The 18,385-nt window shown below is 38.1% G+C and overlaps 1 protein-coding gene across 8 annotated transcripts in view; it reads left to right on the top strand.

Moving 5' to 3' along the window:
- NFATC1 (nuclear factor of activated T cells 1) overlaps positions 1–18,385 on the top strand; it is a 161,470-nt gene that overhangs the window by 4,506 nt on the left and 138,579 nt on the right. For 5 of the 8 annotated variants that reach the window (XM_075213193.1, XM_075213197.1, XM_075213196.1 and 2 more), the window contains exon 2: positions 13,026–14,121. In XM_075213193.1, coding sequence (XP_075069294.1) covers positions 13,026–14,121 — 1,096 coding nt within the window. Of the gene's footprint in view, positions 1–2,069; positions 2,574–7,055; positions 7,241–13,025; positions 14,122–18,385 lie in introns of those variants that run through there. The other 3 variants (XM_075213194.1, XM_075213192.1, XM_075213191.1) reach the window with 3 other exon arrangements.

Genomic DNA, 18,385 nt, shown 5'->3' with positions numbered 1-18,385 from the left:
CAGTGTGTAATTGACCAAGTGGAGGCATTTTCTGTAATCTTGTGAATTTACATGACAATAAATGGCAATATTGCACCTACTGTCAATTAGTGGATTTGAACACAATCTTTATATTTTTCATATGACATTCATCGTTTAATATTTACACAATATTTTTATTTGTAGTGCGTTTATTACGCCCAGGGATGTAATTTTTACTGAGACAAAGTTAATATCATCATGATAAATGATTATAATAAAGAATTTAGAATTGCACTTTTATACTAGTTTATTTAGCGAGCGTTGTGTACAAATGCTATAAATAAACTGCAACAAAGTATGAACGTGTCCTTATGATAAATAGTCAGCTTAGGACACCAGAGCATTCTAGTCCTAAGATATAAAGTAGTTCTTACTTAATACATAATATGTATGGAAACAATGCAAATGGTCTAGAAAGTATATGGATCTGCTAAGGTTTTGTTAATATAACACTGACCTGTTACGGTACATTGGGCCTTTGTTTAAATTGCAAAACCTACAGAGTGGTGGGGATAATGCATTACTGAATTAAAATATCTTCTTTAAGAGATTTTAAGGTTAGAGTTAAACACACTCTCACTGCAAGAGACGCTGCTGTCATTTTGTAAGCTAACAATATACATGTGCAGCCCAGTCACACATCAGGTAACTATATAAGGCAGTAGGTTACTGTACATAGTTAGGCGAATGTCTCTGTCTCCCAGTTGCATGAAGGATGGTGTGTCTACGAAGTGATGCATTCTTATAGAACAATGTTTCAAGCTTCGAGTACACAATCTGTAACAATTACATGTTCAAATTTAATTTACAAAACAGACATGCTTAGCAAATCGGAGGTTACTGGCAGACTGGCATATTAAAGAAAAAATATGTGAAATAATTCCTCTTGGTTACAGGTAGTGGCAGTGACTATTCCAGTTGGGAGGTAATACTATGCTTTAGTCTAATATTTTGAACTCAAAATATTTGAAATGAGTAGTGTGATGAGTACTAAGGATGTACTTAAAAATGAGCTGTGTGAATAGTTTGTTAGCACTAGTGGGTGCTACAACAAAACACAAACACTTGTTGGTAACTGGGGACAAATACACACGGCAATTTCGTTTTTACCGTAGTGCTAAATATTTAGGGATTGTACAAGCAGGGGCAGGCTGGGCTGGGTTGGGGAGCAGGGGGGCATCTGCCTCTGGGCCATCCCATAGTGTGTTAACTTGGGCTGGGCCACCTGCATTTTTTTTCCCTTTAAAATAGGCTGCTGGGTCAGGTCTTGCCCCCTGGGCCAAATTTTGCCAGCCCTCCCCTGTGTACAAGATATACTACTGTGTTGTGTTTGTACACTGCATAGTTCACGGAGAAAAGTTTGTTTTACTTTTCTCCAATTATTGGGGGCCAAAAGCATTTAATTTAAGGTAATATAAAAGCTGAGGTCCATAACAATCCACAGCAGTATAAAATAATGTCAGCCTAACATCACGACTTATATTATCCCGGTACTTGTTAAATATAGCGAGACACATTACATAGTGTAACATGACCCTAACTTACACTGACTCGTGAAGGGAGACTTTTGCAGCTTAGGTAAACTAATTATCAGTGGTTTAAGGACCCCAGGGTGACAGTTTGCTTTTGTCAAAGAGATGAGGCCTTGCTGCAGGGGATATATTGCCTGCTTAGTATATACCTTGTGCTCCACGGGCTGTCAGGTTTATTTTAGCACAGGGAATCCAGCTGAAGAAGCTGAGGCAGATCTCTGTGTTTATACAAACCCGGAAATATCAACATTGAGCGAGTGAGGGGGCAGGGGGGTGTTAGAGACAGGGAGCCATAAAAAGATCTAGGTAAGAGACTGGCTGTCCAGGCTCAGTACCATACACACTGCATCTCTGACGTCCCACAGACACAGGCAGATGGTACCGAGTGAGAGTGGTGGCATCAGGGGTGACAGAACTAGGGAGGGTGGCAGTGCCTAGTAATCTATACACCCAGTAATCTATACACAGGGCAGTGTGGGTGGGAGTGCCCAGTAATCTATACACAGGGCAGTGTGGGTGGGAGTGCCCAGTAATCTATACACAGGGCAGTGTGGATAAACACTGTGCCTCTTACTTAGTCCTTGGTGAGACAGACATATCTGAAGTGTGAGAGACAGAGCAGCTCAAGAGACTGATAAGATAGACGAGAAAGGGGCAGAGCAAGCTGGTGAGAGAGAGGCACCCAGACAGCTGGCTCCCGGAGATCAAGCCGCCGGGCATGGAGCTGATCAGTGCCGCTGGCTCTGCCAGTCACACGCAGGAGGAGCTTTGAAGTGGACTTTATTACAGAGGAAGCCTCACTAGAGACAGAGAGGAGGAGGAGGGACCAGCAGCAGCCTCAGCAACAGGTCCTCGGTGAGGAGGAGCGAGCTCACACTGACTGCGAGCCTCACGCCGCGGCACCCACTGCCACTCACCACCGGGGAGACATGAGCGTACCAGGGGAGGACCCGGAGCTGGACTTCGACTATCTGTTTGAGTACGAGTATAACAAGGGCGCTGACCTTGGCGAGGACAGAGGTTGGTGGATGAGGCAGTTCAGTGTCACGTCTCTCACTGTGCACAGGAAGGATCACACCGACATAGCTGTAATTGTAACACTTAACACTTGTACTGGACGCCCAAAACCCTTCAGGGGATCCCAGGGTACATCTGAGCTCTCCCTAGATAGTTCAGTCTATTTACGTGCGCTCGTCTGGCACTGTACTTTGTAAGTGTACTTAGTGCACAGCTAGCGGTGCAGCGCTGGCCATAGATCAGTGGTACAGTATAGTGCTGGGTGTGAAGCAGTCACGTGGGACAGCAGGGGGAATTAGACAGGCATTGGACTGATTTCTACACTCAACCTACAAAGTTTCACAATGATCCAAGTTTGCGGAGAATATTATATTTAAGTCCTGTAAGACAATTTTCAAAATCTTTATTCATGGAAATGTAGGGAATTCTGGTTTACACGTTATATATGTAATTTAAAGTTTACATGCAATTAAATTTAGTTGTATCCTAAAAAACAAACAAACAAAACAACAACAAACATATTTATTCTTTATTTCATATGATTAATCCTTATGGTGTTATTTGTGATTTACATAGGTAGTATCTACAGTTTCCTACACTTTACAGGATTCCCTTTCAAAATATAGTAATTTCTTGCCTATACAAGGTGTTGCTAGTTTTGCATTTACCTGTAATAATGCATGTTTAAACACACAGTAAATGATCAATATTCTTTTTAATTACATAGGTATCAAATTCACATTTTGATACAAAAGTGTCTACTTTTGCACCTACATGATATCAAGTAAATGATATATATGGACAGCATAGTACAAAGGTTTCAACCTAAGCCAAATATTTATACCTTACTGGCCTAGGTTTAAAGACCATTTACTAGACTAACATTTACAATGAGTCTAGTAGATGTTTTATAGTGAGAACTGTATTTGACAGTTGACAAATGACGTATTTCCAAATCACATTTCTTTTGTATGTATTTCGAATATATTAGTGTCTACTCTGTTCTTTAAATTTTTACTTATTTAAGTTTCTCTAGTTATTTACACATCATGACCTGATCTGTTTATATAACGTAGGCTCTTTCTCTGTCTTTCACCACATGAAATAACTTGTGGATGTAAAGATAAACATACCTCCTAATTCTCTTGCTCGGCTTCTTCCTGGTGAAATCTGGAAATAATGCTGAAATTTTTGCTATCAAAGTTTATGTGCCGCAAACTGAACAGACAGTCTATAATATTTCTGCAATTTGTGATGGAAAAACTTACCCAAACTATGTGGACCTCAGAAATGAAAAAGCCTCCTTAAATATGGTATATTTCCCCCTGTCTTTTAGGGCCTAAATTGTACAGTTATAAAAGTTACACCACCTTAAGTGTGCCTATCCTAGCTGCTTAGTTAGATGTCTGTGGGTTTGTTTTAGTCACCACAATTGTGGGAGAATGTGGGGCTCATGTTAAGTGGAACGGAAATTGCGTTCTTGGCGTATAAACCGCTTTTTCATATCTGAGCATGCGCACAAGCCACTAGTTTTGGATCTAGTGCTTTGTGCGCTTGCCCAGATGTATATATGGGTACTATACACCAAGACCGCAATTTGCGTAAAACGTAACATGAGCTCCTGTGTGTCACAGCTGGGAATCCATCTTCAACTGTTTTAGATAAGATATCAAATGGAATGCCTGAAACACTGACTGCATCTATTGAATTATAATCTCACATCATTGAGGAAACATTGGACATTACATTTAGAACATTGCTTCACTTTTCTGCACAGTACCACTTCATTTTTCAACTCAGTCATTTTCATTACATATGCTACAGTTTCTGGTAAAGATGTACTATAAAGTATAACTATTTCTTATAGATATGTTAGACTTCAAGGCTTACCACTCATAACCATAGGCAAATGCATGGCACAAATACTGCTGTCAGGCGTCTTTACGCCCCATGACCAGATGGTTATTTAAAATATGTACTGTACTGTCACCGATTTGTAGTGCACAGTATTTTAACGATTTTTGCAGGACAGAATATGTGCTCTAGTGGGCAAGTTATCTATTGCATCTGCTCTGACCGCAGAAAAAATACCTTGACCAATGATGACTTCACAAACTGATAATGATGACAGTTAGCTGAGATGTGTCCAGAAGGAAGATATGATAAGTATCTTCAGAAAAACGTTATTCCTTGGCTTTTTAGGCTGGCCTCGAACAGGCTGATCCTGGTTAAAGGTTTAATGCCCAATTTGGCCACATGTGTTAAGAGTTCCAGCTGTTTGGACCTTGGTGCCACTTATGGTGTCTAGAGGTGTGGCCAGATTGCCATATTCCATAGCCGTTATAATCCATCTGCTTTAATCTTCTGACTGCATTTATGAATATGTGCAAATGATCCTACAGTTCTTCGATTTTGATAAGATTATCATCGATCATTATGATCATTTTCAGACCCTACACTCTGCGATGATTGGTTGCAATATCATACCATGTATGGGCAGGTTTCTTTGTGTTTTCACCTTGAGCAGTGGCAATTTTATTGAATGGCAGTCTTTCTGTTCTTAACAAAAGTTTCTCGCACTCTCGTCAAAAATATGTTCAGGTTTTTATATTCGGAAAATATAAATTTCTTGCAAACTACTTTTACGTACAAATTTAGATGGCACTACAAGAACACCTGGGTGTACACTTACTAAACTCGGGTTTGAAAAAGTGGAGATGTTGCCTATAGCCACCAATCTGATTGGTTGCTATAGGCAACATCTCCACTTTTTCAAACCCACAGCTTAGTAAAAAAAAATGTTACTGTTAGCATTGCAAATATCCATATGGCTGTGTACAGGCAAATATGAGGACAGCATTTCAGTGGAAAAATTGTTTCGCTACCATGTTTTTTCAGTAAATCCCTGTTTAGTTGGTGGAGCAGAAGTATGGACAGGGCTATTACTATGGAAAATAAAATTTAATTTTTTTTGGTTTATTGATCTTTTACTCTGGACATAAAAGAAACATTTTGGACAATTTCTCATTCTCCACTAAATTGGCTTCAAATCACTGCATGTTTGATCTCTAAGGGCCTCCTTTAGAGTCGGGCGCAATGTGCATCTAAGACATGCAGGAGTGGGAATGTGCCGCAGCTTGGTAGGATATTACGAGTGACATGCAACCCCAGTTGCGTCCCACTCGTAATACCCTACCAAGCTGCGACCAGTTTGTGCAGCTAGCTAACTACTTGCGCCATCTAATTCCTGCTGCACATTTTTAGCCTGTTTTTGACGTGTGTTGCGTCTGCGCCTTATTGCATCCAGGATTTACTTACGGGGTCACACCCCCTGTGTCTATATTATACAAGTTCACGCCTTGACAATTAAGCATTCCGCCCTTCCCCTCATACTAAGCCGCAAGCTGCCGCATGTGTAAATTGCGTCTGAGATGCAGGCGGATATGGTGCTTGCTGCACATGTGTGATAGTAGTTGCGTGGTCGATGCGCCTAAAACGGACTTTGCGTCCGACCCTAAATGATTCCCTAAATGACCACCAATTCTGAACAACTTCAGAAACACGTGAGAGCCTGGTAGTCAGATTATCGCACTGATTAAGCTTGAGGCCAAGCGTCAGTATAAAGTGAATGTACAGCTTTTTTTCTGCAAATCACGTGAATCTAATTTAAAAATGACTCCAAATGTTACCTTAGAATCTGATTGACATTACTATAGTCATGGTTTACTAGACTACTTTTAGATTTTCATCTCCACATATCCGTCATGAAACCCTTTATCTTTTTTCTAGCAATCAGCCTTTGAATCATCCTTCCGATTCTGTTGCTGATAAATTGATGTTGATTTAACTCACCAAATGGCATGTGGCTTAGTAGTCGTTCCACAGTGGGATGCTGCCATCTGCCATTAACACCCCTGGCAAGCTGAGTACCGCATGTACTGAATGGAAGGAACTCCTGGCGTATAAGACTTAAAATGCATTTGCACAGAGCTGAAACTCTAATTATAGTCTATTTACAGGGCATCTAAATTGCAGCCTCCATCCCTTTGTTATATATGGATTAGAGGACAAAAATACTGCACAAAGAGCACAGAGTTGCCAGTTTGTTTGTAATTGTTTGTAATGTCACACCAATATATGTTATAAAAATAATACATATGATATCACAGGAATAAAAAAAGTTAAGTGGCTAACTAAACGAGTGATCCAGCCCTGTAATATGAAGAGAAAACATACAGTGCAGCCCAGCTTTATAACAACCATCTGAGTATCGGAATCTCTAGGACAGACTATCTAACATAAGTTCAGTTATATATTATTGTTATTATTAAATATTATTACACATTAACCTTCTGTGCTCACATGTAACATCACTCAGGTTAGCCCAGAGTGTATATATGGAATGGTGTACAATCTACACTCTGTTCAGTCATACGATGAATGATTATTATTATCCTTTATTTATATAGCACCACCATATTCCATAGCACAGTACAATCAAAGAACTGTATTCAGGCACATCAGTTCCTGCCCAGTGGATAGTATGTGTTTGGCTCATGGGAGGAAACTGGATCACCTGGAGGAAAGCCACGCAAACATGGGGAGAACATGCAGTGTCTATGCAATTAGCACTCCGCTCAGAATCAAATCCAAGGCCCCAGCACTGTTGAGTATGAAGCCTTTTTTATTAGAAATGTTTTGGATTATTATATAAGTCAATAAGTGGAGTGATTTAAGTCACAGCACAGTATATGTAAGCCACAGATGCGCAGGCTCAGTTACCTGTGTGATAATAAGTATACCAATAGTCTATGTAAAACCATATTGGGGACTTGAAAATCTGAAGTAAGCATTTACTCAGTTGACGTCATTATAGCTGGTCATTATAGTAAGGGTCGTATATAGCTAAAAATTAAACAGTCTGAGAAATATAAATGCATTGTAAAGCTATAAAATAATAAAATAAGATTAGGTTAAGCAGAGTAATAATGTGTGTCCATATCTTTTGCTGGACATTTAGAAAAAAATTCAAAATAAGACCTACTCAGCAATAGGAGTTGTTTTCCAATTAAAACTAAACAGAACATTTGTAATTACTATTTCATTCTTACTCTTAATGATAATATTGCAGCAACTTTTTAAAATGTACCCATCGCCTACCTATAGTCGAAGCAGCCATCTTGTCAATTGACATCGGACCGGTGACATCAATGAAGCACTCAGTGCCTCAGTGATGTCAGTGATTCCTAGTCAACTGGCAGGTGGCATTTTAATTCAGCCCACAAAACATCTATGATGTCATCTGTGAAGTCACTGGCTCTTAGTCATTGATAGGCTGTATTCTCACGAATTTTGGTTCAACGCACAAAATGGCTGCCTCCACTGTGTGCTTGATGTCCTATTAACAATATTCTGTAAGCAAGTTACAAACTAGCCTGGTCCCTATTTTGCAGCCCCATTTAATGGAATCCCACAGCAGGATATTTATATATGGAAATTCCTGTATGTTCGCATTTCATTGAAACCAGTTAAATTGTCTGTACGCTGTCAAAATCGTATTTTTATTTTGTTTACTTTAGTATAGATTATAAATCATGTATTTAAGATCTTGGCCACCAATCTGGCAAGTAATATTCCTCATTTAGTTGCCCCCCAATAAATCTGGATTTATTCTGGATAGACAAGACACCGACAATCCATCATTAAATTCCTAAAGCTATAAACAATATCTCTCACTCACACATAACAAGAGATTTGGCTGTTTTGCTAAGGCTAGATATTGTCAAGGATCACAGTTTGATAAGAAATTTTAGAGTGGATCCTGATAAAGTCTGGTTTCAGGTTCTTCTATGAAAACAATACAGGCTTTACCTGTACACTTGACAGGGGTGATTTCTCTCCCCCCATATTTTTGTCCTATGCCAGCACAGGCTATCTGGCTTAATGCTTTCAGTTACCACTGTAAAATCATCAACATCAGCCTAGGTGCGTATGACATTTTTTTATCTCTAACTAAGCTTTAATTAGTCATCCCAGTTTATTTACGCACTTATCTGGCTTTCAGTTGGGTTTTGGACTTAAGGTTAATGCTTCTAAATCTAAGAAAATAACTCTTAATATTCTGAAGCATGCGAAGAAAGTAATCTCACCCAATTTTGTAGGCTCTCGATGCCCCGCCTCTATTTGGGAGTAATAGTTTTTCATTACTGCTTTTGGTGCTTAGAGGAAAGGCCTCATTACCATATTTCAGGGCTAGTAAAGTAGTTACTTACAAAGCTACTATATGATTTAGATCTGCTCATATTTGTCTCCAACAATTTCACTGGATGCTTTCCAAAAACCTTATCTGGATAGACGGGGACTTGGCATCTATGCATGATTTGGGGGCAAGTGGTGGTCTCAATCATCTCAATCTTTGGCTAAACTTTTTAGCCACATAAATTTCTCATCTGGAGTCTTGAGATGTTTCGCCCACTGGTTTTCCTTGAGTCCAAGTCACTTTCCAAGGCATCACTATAGTTCTTGGTAACTCTCCCTTCTTCCCGGCTTCCCTCCCAAATTGAAAATTGTGTATTATAATGAATACTGTACTTCCTACTAAAATATAGATGTCATAATTCAGTTTAATTATCCTGGTATAGATGTGTAATATCAAATATAAAGAATTTCAGTATATTTTTAGGTGAATTTTTGCCATAGAAAAATAAGTGTTAGTATTAATATTATCCAGATATAGTTTACATTGTCCAGTTAATGACCTTAAGCTAAAGCAGGTACATAATAAAAGCCACTAGCTTTTTATCAGTTTTGTGTATGTTATGTTTTTCATGGCAGTAATACTTAAGCAGTATTTTTACTCCTTTTAGTAACTTTTTTGCAATCTGTTTTAATAACAAATCCAGCATTTTTAATTTTGTTTCATGGAGTTTTTGTTACCAAAATGTTCTAAAAAATGGGATAGTTGTCAACATATTATTTAATTTCCTGGGAATAATGCTCCTGGGGTTGTGCATCTAAGCACTTAACATGCAGAGCAGTCTACGTGGCACAATACAGCTCTCTTTGTGGCATGTTCTTTAAATGTGCTAAAAATGTCATTTATATATTTTCAATACTTATCTTTAAGGCATATTATCTGAAAGACTCAGAGAATGAGAAAATAATAACACAAGTTCAATCTTATGGGCAGAATAAGATATATAAAGCTGTTTAGTTGGCTATTATATATTAAAAACTAATTTAACATTTTTTAAGTTTAAAATTATTTCTATAGACACTGCTCCATTGAGTCTTGCACGAGATCACATTTTGTGCGTATCTCGGCGGATCATGGTGCACAGCAGTCTCTATCCTTGAATGTTTATTGAACTTTGTTTTAATGTAATTGCATTTTGAATATTACTGTATAATAAACATCAAAGTGTAAAACCTACAGAATAGCAATAGATGCTGACAACTGCATCAAATATAGAGAAAAATATTAATATTGCTTTACAGTGGGTTTCCAGGGACAAAAAGTTCCATGGACAAAAGTTTAAAACATTGAGATGTTCCTCTGGTGCCTTAGTAAATAACCTCCAGTTTTTATCTTTCTCTCTCATACTTGTATATAGAAGAAAGGACATACACTTGCAAAAGCATATGTAAAGTATCTAATTTATATATTTTTTGCATCTTTTTAATATTTAGTCTATTTGTAAATTCAGTTTTGCTTAAATAAATCATATGATGTATTGTAAATAATTTAATTAGTAATATGTCAATTTTTCTCAAATGATTTTATAGCGTGACAATATAGTATATTGTTTTCGTAATGTGATAATGATTCATATAGCCTGTCAAATATACCTCGATCACTCCTCTTATATATTTCTCTATTTAAATATAGATTGTGTCTTATATTAAATATGTTTATAGATAGATAGATTTATATATTGTTTTACAACTTCACTGTCAGTTGAGCAAGTTTGCATTTTTGCTAGTATAATGGAATATTTAGTGATGTATAGTATATATATTTTATTTTACACTGTAATTGGACAGTTTTGGCCATAATTAATATTATATTTATGAGATGTATGTTTGAAGAGCCACATATGAAATTGATGCTGTTTCTATGAAATATGTTATTAGTGCTTTTGATAAACCTGGGATTCTTATACCTACCAATGTGAAGTGGTGATTAACCAGGGCATGGCAGCAGGGCTAATATTCCTGTTAGGAAAGGGACATAGTTAATTTGTAGGAAAAGTTTGTATATTTTCTTTAGCCAGATTATGGGGCATATTTATTATTAACCACATTTTCAACATGATCCATTTCAATTCTTATCGCAAAGAATTAAAAATCTTCACTAGGAACAGCAGTCACGAAAAAACTGTTGTTCCTGTGTTGTCTCTTATCTCCTCTATGGTCACTATAGAAAGTGGTCACCTTTGCGATAGTGACCGGAGGGGAGAGCAGTAAGCTGCGCTGAGGGATCTGAAGTTCCCTCTACCACAGTGCTCTCCCCATAGGCTTCAATGGCCAACGTCAACTTAAGCAGAAAATAGCAGTCCCCATATATATCTATGGGGACTGCTGTGAAGTTCGAAGCAAAATACAAAGCAGCAGATATCGGAGATGCCCTCTTAATTAATGTAAACATTACTTAAACTTACGAATTCCGCCGTTTTCAGGGGATTTTCATGAAAAAAACGATTCAGAAATAGGCCGCTGTAAGTGAAATAACATTTTGTAACATTTTTGTGTATGTTTCTGTGTACATATATTTTTAAGTTGTTAAAATATGTACTAAAGCGAGTTAAACAAGCTTAAAATATATGTATATGTTGTTAAAAGGTGAGAATGGTGCCTAAAATGAATGTATTGTGTTTTAGCTTTGTCTTTTATATGTATATAGCGCCTAAGCATATAACATGTTATATATACAGTACAGTATCATAAAGTTGAAATATCATATATGATGAGTTGCACTGATTGGAGTTGACTTTCAAAGCAAATGTTGCTGTGTATGTTTATTTGCCAGATTAGCTCCCAAGCACTATATACAGCTTACCTGTCTGATTGAGCCATATGTCAGCATCTTCCATAGGGTCTGGGGCCAAAAAAGGCACTATAAAAATGATAACCCCCTACTTTAATAGCTCTCTCATCTCATAGCTTATCCTGGCACTAATTTTGGTAATTACCCCCTGTCCTTTTGTAAGCAAATAAAAAGGAATGCTGGTGTTCTTATTCATAGACTTTGGATCCTCTTACAGAGACACATTGGTGGCTCGTTCATACAGGTCCACTGGGTAGATGGAGAAAATGCATGAAAACTAATACATCTTTAAGATTCCTTTTAGTGATGCATTTTTAGCGCATTTTCTGTGCGGTTTACGTGTCTTGTGCTTTTACCATGCAATCTATTGTACTGGTTATAGAACATTGTGCTATGTTCTAATATTTCAAAAGTAATGGGAAAGAGCCCATAAGAAACCATTAATGCCACTTGCAAGGGGGTTTTCAGGCATTGGAAGCTTTAAAGCCAATTAACAGCAGATAGGCGTGAACAAGCCCTAAAAGTTTTCAGTAAGATTCCTGAATCTGTTATTTTCTTACATTCTGTGTTTAAATTGGCCTTTTTGCTGCCTAGCAGGGAAATATTTTTTTTTTTGGTAGTGGTCTGCTGAGCTCACGCAGTCCCTTATCTCTGTTATATATTTTGCTGCTAAAATGCCACTAAAGTCAGCCAGACAGAGGCCGATCCTGCTACTCAGCACCAGCAACGAGCGACTGCATCGATGTCAAATTCGCTCAGACTAATAGTGGGTTTGTTTTGGGGTTAAAGACTGCAATATTGGACCAATAACCTGATATCGCCTACAGTATCAGTGTGTGTGGCCAGCATAATGTTCATCTCCTTGTGACAATAGGCAAGGCCAGATAGTATATCCTTGCTCACTAAGCGTCGTGCATTACCCTCTTTGTAAAAGGTTTCCTTTAACAAATTCAACTTTAACTTCGTACCTAGCTGTATATCTTTAAAATGGGTCTATGATCAACAAAACGTGCAGAATTGAGGTGTTAGTAGCAGCAAGCTAGGTACATTAATACCCCAGTAGATGGGTGCCAGCAGTAATATTCTACGTACCATGGAGGTGGGGCTCAATTGTTTTTTTTTTTAGACTCCTCTGTGAACATTGGTTAAGTACATCAATAATCATTGAAGTCCATTGCATCTCAAAAATTCATGATATTCTGTTCAATTTCTCAATGCCAAAATATATATATAAAAAACTGAATTATCCACTATGTATTTTCTAATATATAGTATTCCTGCTATATTACCTCACACTGCATTGTTCCATCTTCTAAAGCATATTCTGTTTTATCGTTAGCTAAAATACACGCATGTCTTTCATTTTCTGTTTAACTAATCTGGACATCTGTCATCACTTTTTTTTCCAGAAAACTATAACTATGCATCTTCCAATTTAAGTGCCAGCCTGTCACTGGGTATGATGAATTCTTCATTATCAGCACCATGCCATGGTCTTCAATCATTAAACCCAGTCATTCCCATTATTCCATCAGCAAGTCATTCATCTGGATATGGAGGGAATCTTGAGAGTGAAGCCTCTGGATACTACTTATCTCCCAACATAAGGCCTAATGGAGCTCCATTAGAAAGCCCTAGAATTGAAATCACTTCATGTCTGGGGATGCACAGTGGTAATAACCAGTTTTTCCATGAAGGAGATGTAGAAGAATCAATGTCTAATGCTAAACGAGCACATTCTACTGCAACATTGAACTTGCCAAATGTTGAGACCTATCGAGACCCATCTTGCTTGAGTCCAGCAAGCAGTTTGTCTTCCAGAAGCTGTAACTCTGAAGCTTCCTCTTTTGAATCAAATTACTCCTATCCATATACTTCCCCTCAGACATCTCCATGGCAATCTCCATGTGTATCTCCCAAAACCACTGATCCAGAAGAAGGCTATCAGAGAAGTATGGTAGCCTGTACTTTGCTCAACTCACCCAGGCATTCACCATCCACTTCTCCCAGGACAAGTATTTCAGAGGAGAATTGGCTCACTGCTCCTAACTCACGTCCAACATCTCCATGCAACAAAAGAAAATACAACCTCAATGGCAGGCAGACATCCTACTCACCACACCACTCTCCAACTCCATCTCCTCACAGTTCACCCAGAGTTAGCGTCACCGATGAGACCTGGTTGGGAAACACTCATCAGTATACAAGTTCTGCTATAGTGGCAGCTATTAATGCTCTTAGCACTGACCCCATAGACATGAATGATGGCATTCCAATTAAGGCCAGAAAAACAGCAATAGATCACACCTCAACCATGTCTCTTAAAACCGAGCCTATTTGCGATGAGCATGGCACGTTGTCACCAGCTGCTGACTTGTCACCAGAAGAATATTCTGGATTCCATCACATCAGGAAAGGGAATTTCTGTGATCAATTTTTATCGGTTCCACAGCATCCTTATCAATGGGCCAAACCAAAGAACATTTCCCCCACATCCTACATGAGGTAAGACCATAAAATCACATCTGTAATACACCAAATAACTATTTGTAAGACTGCCCATCAAATAAATGTTACTGCCTATTGGGAATATAAAAAAATATATATAGTAAAACAAAAGATGCACTATACTATTGTGAATAAACCGCAACATAGTGACAGAGGAGAACAACCTCCATAAAGTTGCATATCATGCAAAGTCCTATCATATCATGCATGCTAGACCTTTTGTTTTCACATAAGCTAAGCTACAAAATCACGTAATGATCTAATGTCTGTTGCACGTCTACCTTGTGAAAGAACACCATTCAATAGAAAGTACAACTGTGCAAAATGATTATATCCTGGTATATCTACCTTTGTCATGTGACATTTCATATTTAAAATCACCAAATATTCATTGTGTGGTCATGTGACTACAATAGTAGGATGATGCTTCTTGACTTGTCTGCATGTAACAATAATGTGTACATTATGCATACGCATATGCAATAAAATACACTGAGTATAGTAAGGATATTGCAAGTCACACAAGTTCTGTCATAATAAGCTTATGAGACTTCAAGAATCATTTAAACTTAATATAGGAAACAACAGGATTTGTATAGTTCTGATACAGTGTTAGATATTTATCATGATTTCTATATATAATCCTTTGTATTTTACCAGTGCAAATATTTTTTTTTGTGGTTCCTAGAAGAAATTCTCCTGCTCTAAGCGAGGCAGCTATGGATGGAAACTCCTTATTGCCTCTTTTTCTTGATTAACAGTCCCAGTACTGCTGTAAGTTACAGTCCTCTGACTGTAAATCAGCAGAAGTCAAATGCTGTAATGCCTGGGGGAGGGTCCTCATTCCCACCTATAGCTGCCTGGCTCAAAGCATGACTGTTTCACTTGGCAACAAGGGGAAATATTTTCAAATACATACCTGGTTAGCTGCAATGAGACTTGCATCTAGTTTACTGATGTAAGATTTTCTATTGAAAAATATTTGTATATTATAGAAATGAAGCATCTGACACCACAACCTTCCAGTGTGACATGAGCCTCATTATTATATGGCTATCGAGGATCCTGCTTCCACTATCTAACTCAAAATCAGCATACTCTCCTCTTCCTGTGAACATTCCAATAATCTGACAGGACAAGCATGAGATGTAGACTGAATGCAATAAGTTGGTCAAACCCTCCTTAACACATTTTTTAAATACAATTTTAACATCACCGTTAAATAATAAACTTACTTACATGTAAATATAGAAAATGAAGATTCCAAACCTTATCATCATTTATTTATATACCGCCACTGATTCTGCAGTGCTGTACAGAGAACTCCATTCACATCAGTCCCTGACTGATTGGAGCTTACAGTCTAAATTCCCTAACTTACCCACACAGACAGAGAGACAAAGACTAGGGTCAATTTTGATTGCAGCCAATTAACCCACCAGTATGTTTTTGGAATCTGGGAGGAAACCGGAGCACCCAGAGGAAACCCACGCAAACACGGGGAGAACATACAAACTCCACACAGATAAGGCCATGGTCGGGAATTGAACTCATGACCCCAGCGCTGTAAGGCAGAAGTGCTAACCACTTAGCCACCGTGCTACCTCCAAGCCCCCCATTTTAAAACCCCCATCTTGCTATCTCTAGTAGCTGGTATTATGCACTGCTGACAAACAGTGACACACTGTTTTAAAACTCTGCATTTATCTGGTGATATTGGAAAAAAGACTAGCAGAATTTATTTAATAAACAATAACACATTAAAACCATACTTGCCAACTCTCCCGGGATGTCCGGGAGACTCCTGATTTCTGGGTAGGACTCCCAGGAGAGCAGGCAATTCTCCTGAAACCTGCCCGTTGGGAGCCTAAATGACTCGATTTGCAGTTAATTGCGTCATTTTGGCCCTGCCCCCACGGCAAAATCAGCATTTTGTCACAGGGACGTGTTCTGTTAATCAAAAAGATGCAATTAACAGAACCCTACTCCCTCTCGTTCTCCCACCACAGCCCTCCTCCGGGATCTCCCGGAGGGCAACAATAGAAAGTTGGCAACACTAGCCCTAGTTAAGGTTTTTCTCTGATCCTCAAATACCACCAGCAGGTCATGTTTTTTAAGATTTGCCTCTTTGAGATAATTACTTGGTGAAATAGATTAATTAATTTGTGCAAGGTTAAGGAAATTCTCAAAACATTACCCATTTCGGATACTTGATGACCAGAAATGAAAGGTGTTGCAATAGATGCACCTGTCACTAATTCTTGTCCCATGTTTAGTATGAAAGTATCTTTTACAGTACTTATCCTGCAGAGGACACAACTGCGAAGACACATGTTGCCTTATGTATGCTGTACACTATTTTCTTTTTATAATTTATTAGTTTTAAACTTTGATATTTGAGTTCTGGAATCATTTTAATCAAAAGCAGCACTTGGTATAAAAAATATATGCCATTAAGTATGATCTAAAAAAAACCCTTTAGACACAGATGTTACAGGGTAACGTCTATTTAGACAATGTTAAATGTCACCATTTGATCATGGCTGGAGCTGTACATCTTACAGTTTATGATGTATGAGTAACATATGAAACAGATAAAGACATTGCATTCTTGAGTCAGAATTAAGGCATATACATTCCACGTCTCCAAAATATAATGTATCAACTTTTAGACAGGTTATTATCCTATTTTGTTAGAACCACTGAAGAAGCCCCCATTAGAACTGAAGCTTAGTTGGCTTCAAAATCCTCCTCATTCCCCATGAGAATATTTTCTGCATATTTTCTATGAAGTCCCTGTAAAACATAAATCTCCATCAAGGGATGCAAGAAGCATTGAGTCAACTTTCTTCCAATGTAGGACTAAATGTAATGACTTGCAGGCTCCCTAGGCAGCAATGGGTTAAACCATGCAATCGTCATAAACATAAAGCGGATGTTTGTTGTATAGCTATATATTCGCTCTGGCAATGTTTCTTGCCTTTTCAGAAGCTGAAAGTGTCAAATATTTACATTGCTCTAATTGATCTTACTGCATTCCACATCTGGGCCTCTGTGACTCATGCGAAACAAGACTCTTAAGACAGAGCATGTGGGTATATGTGAGAAATGGTTCCATTTCATGCTCACATCACACAGTTTCACTGTATACATATGTATACCCTACATGCAAAAAATGACGTACTTAATATAGTAAGATCTAGTGATAATAATTTAACTGTTTCATCACCTCATCACAAGATCATTATGTTTGCATTGCTATGTGTCCATTAAATCGTCTTTTCAACACTGTGTACCAAAGTTGATTTGATACTGCACAAGTATGGCATTTTATACTTCTTAGATAGGGAAAATGCTTTTATTGGTGATATGCGATGTGCACAAGGTATTGAAAGGGCAGAGGGATAAATTTGAGGGTAGACGAACAAAAACTGGGGTGTCTGGTGCCATTTCTTTGGTTTTGAGGTCATACTGCAATTTGCATGGCACTTACTCATATTTTCTTTAGTGCATGATGTTCTTTCAAAGTGCATGTGCGTCAAGTTGAATTGGTAGTATGTTCTTTATAGTTGTCTGGGGACCTCTGCATGGATACTTTGGAACTACCCTCTAATTACCTAAAAACATTCAGTTTTTCTCCCAAAATCCTCATTAATCTTGGCACAACCCTTCATATGCCACTATAAATGGTAACAATAGTGCAAACACTGGCACAGGACATCACAAAGTGACAATTGCATTGTGGGCCTGCTTTACGCAACTTTGTAAATTATCCTTACAGTGTTCTGTTAAATGTTGTGTTCAATTCATCTGGGTTCCCAGATACATTTCTGGTACCAGAGTATGTCATTGACAGCCCAGTTCCAGTGGTAGCATTTAGCACAATAGGGCCTTGCCGTTGGGTACCAAGGTAAGAAAAAATATAATATTAGACTGAAAACCTATTGGAACACTACAAGTACCAGTATGCAGTGGCAGCCCTTGACTTTTATTGGGCACAAGTGCATACTTGAACTTGTAGTGCCGCAGTACTGAACAGAAATAGTTGTCCCCCCCCAAAAAAAAAAAAATTCCCCAATAAAATAATTTCTCCAAATAAGTAATTACCTAAAATGTTATTTCTCTCTTATTCCGATCCCAATAGTTCTATATAGGGAAGTACACACATAGCAGTGGGTGTTAAACTGAAGATAATAATCTCTGGACTATTTTCTTAAGACTAACTAACATCCATTCTTACATTTCATGTGTACAGCTCCAT

Source organism: Mixophyes fleayi, chromosome 5, assembly GCF_038048845.1.
Source record: "Mixophyes fleayi isolate aMixFle1 chromosome 5, aMixFle1.hap1, whole genome shotgun sequence".
NCBI classification, from domain to species: domain Eukaryota; kingdom Metazoa; phylum Chordata; class Amphibia; order Anura; family Limnodynastidae; genus Mixophyes; species Mixophyes fleayi.
This window is presented reverse-complemented; position numbering and strand designations above follow the sequence as displayed.